The sequence below is a fragment of the Cibotium barometz genome, chromosome 5 (assembly GCF_041138505.1).
Source record: "Cibotium barometz isolate CiBa-2024 chromosome 5, ASM4113850v1, whole genome shotgun sequence".
In the NCBI taxonomy this organism is placed as follows: domain Eukaryota; kingdom Viridiplantae; phylum Streptophyta; class Polypodiopsida; order Cyatheales; family Cibotiaceae; genus Cibotium; species Cibotium barometz.
Window position 1 is genome coordinate 12,755,701 of NC_141050.1, and position 5,319 is coordinate 12,761,019.

Genomic DNA, 5,319 nt, shown 5'->3' on the forward strand with positions numbered 1-5,319 from the left:
GCCATAACTATATTGATAAGGTAGAAGGTTTCCTTTTCTAACATCATTGATATTTAAGATTATATAACTTAGCAAGCTTCAAGTGAACATTTGAGATGAAAAATTAGCCTTCAAAAATGATATTGTGGAAAGTCCAAGCTCATGGTGCTTTGTTTCATTATAGAAGAAAATTGGACTCAAAAAAGGGCCCTCTAAGAAGAGCCATGTCATCAAGTTTCTAGAAAAAAGGAAGCCATGGTGGTGAACAATATATATGTCATATCCTCGTTACGTCAAAACCCCTACATGTGACATACCATTGTAAATCCCTCGAAAAGTAGATTCTAAATGTTCCACCTTCGACAAATTTGGAGCTGATATGCTCAAGTTGTGCCTTCTCCACTAAAAGGTAGATTCCAACACACCACAACCCCCTTTTTTCTTCTTGAGTCCAAATTTTTCCTACCGGAACTTTTGACTGCCATGATCTATTTGACAAAGGCTTTTTCTTGGTAAAAATTTGCATGATAAAGGGCTCTAGGAGACGCGACAATGGCGGTGACCCTCTATAGGAATAATGAATAAGAACCTCTCTCTCTCTCTCTCTCTCGCTCTCTCCACTCACCTCTGCTACATACCGAATAGAATGTTAGAATCAAGAAGAAAATTTTAAAATACATAATAGTTGAGGTCACAACTCAGCAAAAAAATTGGCCCATAAGATGAGAGAAATATTAAACACAAAAAGGAAGGGTCACATTTCAACACTCAATTCAAGGAACTTGCAGTTGGCAGGCCTTTCAAGCCGTGCTTTTTTATAGTAGCACGACAGGACACTTGCAGCAGTAGCTGATGCTGTGCTCGATAAAGGCTTTTGCTTCGGTGAAAATGTGTGTGATAAAGGAAAAAGAGGGTGTCGGTGAGGGTGGCCGGGCCTCTACGGGAGCAATCAGTGAGGGTCTCTGTCTCTCTCCGTCTCTCTCTCTCTCACAGTGTCCGACACTCGCAGCTCCGGTACATAACGAATACGTCGTCGTAATCAATGAGAAAATTGAAACGTCGTCAAAATCAACAAGAACATTGAAACAGACGTTGTTTGGCATATTATTGCATGCAGCTGCAGTACTACAACACGACCCAACTCCCCATATAATTAGGGCAAATCTTTCTGAACTATCCCTCAAATTACTCCAGTCTCACGTCGACGGCGCCTCTTGCCGTTTCAAATTTTAAATTGGCACGCGAGAATTCTAAATTTTACTTACTGTTGCCAGCAGTCCGCAAAGGACTTTCCCAAAATGTCGTTGGCAGAAGATTGGATTATTAAATGCAAAAGAATCATTACTTAAATTATCTACGTGAGGTGTCAGGTACTGAATAGTAAGCAGTAAGTACACAGCGCCCAGGGAGATTGAAGGCTCAAGCCTGTGCGTAAAAGCTACTGGAACAACTGACAGCTGATGCAACTATCTAGACTCCATAGAAGCGCCCATTAAGCTAAAAATCCCTTAATCTCTTCTTAATTTGGACGAGACTGGGAGTGATTAAAGCTAGATCGATAGAGGAAGCTGCTAGTGCTGTCTGGAGCAGCTCTGTTGGACTGGCTGTTGATTAATGTGCTATCAGCAACGTGAGGTTGGGGTTCTACGATAGGATTAAGCTTAACTCTGAGCTTAATCAGCTGATGATCATTGTGCTTTAAACGGTGATTAGTATAGTGATGATCAATGCCCTTTCTTCTCCTCATTTCCAACACTTTCTTGTGAGAGTTCGAGTGTCTGTAGCTAAGGAAGGTTGGACTTTTGGCTGGCCTGTATTCTTCAAATAGACGGCCTGATTTGAAACGGACACCACAAGCATTGCATAGAGTTTTGGGGCCATGTGGACCAGCTCTCCATTGGGGTGTCTTCTGAGACAAGCAGTGAGTGCAGCGCCTAGGCTGCAGGCCACCATTGATATTTACACTCTCCTCTCTCTGATCGTCCGTGTTAATCCAGCCGTTAAGAGCTTGCTGATCCGAGCCAGACTTACTAATCTTGCTCAAATCAATGGTGTAATCATCACTAAGCTCCTTGGGTTTAGGGGAGCTTAGCTGCATATTGTGGGTGGGGTAATTATGGGGGTAACTAAGGTGATCATGATCCTCTTCTTGTTTGCATGGAGGGAAGCTATGGGGTTTTGGTATCTGGAATAAATTGGAGGTGGAATCCAAACTGTTAGTAGGAGAGCTGCTGCTCCAACTACAGAGAATACTACTTGATGACCAACCTGCTGAGCGAGCCCTCTTGCTCCTAGCTCTCCCTGGCACATGTGCATTCACTTGAGGTATCATATTTGCATCAGAGCTTATATTAGTATTGCCTTTATCCCACATTCCGTTACCATTATCCCTACCACCATCATTATCACTAGACCCACTGCATTGCCCAGACTTCATATCCTTCATATTGCTTCCATCCCCATCATTAATACCCATTAGGCTTGCATTATCAGACTGGCCCTGCTTCATTAACCCATCATACCCACCAAATGGCTCTGCACTGTTCAACAGAAATGAGTCCATGCCAAAATTCAATGCCCCATAGATCAAATTATCTTCACTGAACGGAGTTAACCAATCGAAACCCGCCTCCTCTCGGCACTGTACACACACACACACACACACACACACAAAACCAAGAGTTAGTGAATAATTTCTTGAATATAACATAGTACCCATTACCATACAGGCCACCATACAGGCATTCTTACCACCCCATTACCATACAGGCTGCCATATAGATATTCTTACCACCCAGTACGTACCGTACAAGGTTCTAGACATGTAGGTACGCAAACCACCCACCATTACCAAACAAGGTTCTAGACATGTAGGTATGCAAACCACCCACCATTACCAAACAAGGTAATACAAACCTCTTAAGAATAAGGCCCATTACACATCGCCATACCCCTGCCTGCCCATGCTGATGTGGTGGGGGTATCCACCGCCCATAATTCATGGGCAGGCAATCTCCCCACCCATACATGGGCGGTGGGGTATGTGTAACGGGCCTAATATACACCAGATTGTCAAACACTTTACCTAATCTTAAACCAGCCTTAAAGGAAAATTCATAGTGATTAAGTATTGATCGTAGGATATATTTAACCTCCAGAGCCTCACTTGTAAGAAAACCAGCATGTTGGTGAATAGGGAGGCCATAAAAAACACATGTACGTGGTTCTTGTGAATATATATATATATACCATTTGCTGCATGTATATACTTTTGTAAGATGAATATGTCAAGCAGTAACCATGTAGGAGAACCCAAACCATGCACCATAGCCAGAAAAATCACAAAGATAACAACTTAGCAAGGTTAGGATGCAAACCCAAAAGGCATTATCTTAAATCATGATTTGCAGCCAATTAAAACCCATACAAACAAATGATAAAATGCGGCCATTTACAGAGTCAAGATAGAGGAAGATTTAATGCAATTGAATTCAAAATGTGCAGCGAATTACAAAGCAAGCTTGCTCCGAGTGATAATTCTTTGCAGGCAATCAAAGCCCATGTCAAAGGAAGTTATAGAATGCATAAATATAAATCCACAGACAATCATGGACAGTGACCTCATGAAACTTACAGGCAGAGAAAGGCAAGAATTCGTCACGCAGCTAGCTTGTTGGGCACAGCTGCTATCCAATGCTGCAGTATCCTGTAGTAATACTGAGTCACAGCTGCTTGTGATAGTATCACATGACTTGACAATGGAGCTGGGATCCTTGGAAGAAGTGTTATCATCAGAGTGCTGCAATGAAGAATAACTACTGCCCAAAACATTGATAGGGGCTCCAATGTCCTCATTGGAGAATTCAGAGAGGTCTTCAAAGAGAAAATCTTCTGCAATTTGGCTACCCATGTTATACTCCAAGTTGAAGCTTGCTCTCAGGTCCATACTATCATTTATATTGTTATGATTGCCAATATCCGTACCACTCATAGAATTGGAGACATTAATGCACCAAGGAGGAGCAATGATGCTCTGAGAGGCACCTTGATACATGCTTTCAATAAATTGGGTCCTTGGTATACCTTAGCTAGAATCAATGCCTGCAAGTGCCAAGAATAGGATTTATTGCAACACTCGGCTAAACAAACAGCCCTTAACTACTCGGATGTAATGCTTTGACAAACCATGTTGTACTGTTGAAAAATAACAAATCTATGTATTGACTGATCAGCTATCCACCGCTCTGTTCTAGAGTAGACTAGCAGCTTTCATGTTAGGGAGAATCATATGCCAAAGTCTTTCCTTTGGATTCTTGTTACTCAAAATTCAAGCAGGTAGAGCTCAATTTCCCCACCATATTCACCGTCATGACATTTGACTGCGTGAAAGCTCTTTGTGGCTGAACCGACTGTTTCTGATGGAAAGGCTGACCTACAATGTTAGCAAGAAATGAGACTGATGAAGCCAATAAGCCGCAAACCAGACGAGATACATAGGTCGTGATGTAAAATGTAATCAACCGCACCAAAATAATTGGCTTCTAGGGGACAAGCTATGCTACTAGTACTCTAGTCTAGTCGAGATGTCTTGTCGATGTATATATATGTCTTCTTCCAAAAAAAAAGCTTTGATGTCATGTGAGAGAGAGAGAGGGAGGTGTTAGCGTAGGTATAATGCAACACTAGGGCATATATGACCAACGGTGGGACTTGAACTCGGGTGGATCATGGCCTTGAGAGAGAGTGAAAGATCTGTTACTGTTGCTAGGATGTAGACAAGGATTAAGTTGGTGATCTGCTACTACTATAGCAGCTGCAGCAGCTTGCCAAACTAGGCTGTGGTGGAGACATATCTTTACATATATGCAGCTCAATTACAAACAAAAACTTATATAATGTAGGGAAGTGGGAGACTGTGGGACTGAGGTGAGCTAGGATATAATGTAGCAGCCTATGAGCAGAGATGGAGAGACTGAGAGAGAATACAAAGTCCTGCGTTTGAAAGCAGCGAGAAAAGGGGTATGGACATGTGTTTGTGATGATGTGTGTGTGTGAGAGAGAAAGGTCTCTGAGCCTGTGAGATAATGTGGACCAGAATAGGGCGGACAGCGAGGGTGGACAAAAAAATCATCCCGTCACCTTGGAAGTTGGGCTGGGCCGGCTGGGGAGCCCTAAAGGAGAAGGCGCATTGAATAACTGGCTCCAGCTAGCCGCAGTGTACGAAGGGGGACACGTTAATGAAGCCAGGGTACAGGCAACCGTATAACGGGCGGACGATACAAAGTGCCCGACTCCCAGGGGCCATGTGGCACCGCCTCGCCACCCTACGTACCTGCCCCT

General features: G+C 43.1%; 1 protein-coding gene across 1 annotated transcript; it reads right to left on the minus strand.

Annotated features, from left to right (window-relative positions):
• Positions 1 to 1,294: 1,294 nt before the first annotated feature.
• LOC147638072 (uncharacterized) lies at positions 1,295 to 5,009 on the minus strand. The gene is made up of 3 exons (XM_086797944.1): positions 4,165 to 5,009; positions 3,614 to 4,080; positions 1,295 to 2,620 (listed from the first exon to the last, which is right to left on the minus strand). Exons 2-3 carry the CDS (start codon positions 4,031 to 4,033, stop codon positions 1,499 to 1,501), a joined length of 1,542 nt encoding a protein of 513 aa, XP_086654070.1. The 5' UTR covers positions 4,034 to 4,080; positions 4,165 to 5,009; the 3' UTR covers positions 1,295 to 1,498.
• Positions 5,010 to 5,319: the final 310 nt, after the last annotated feature.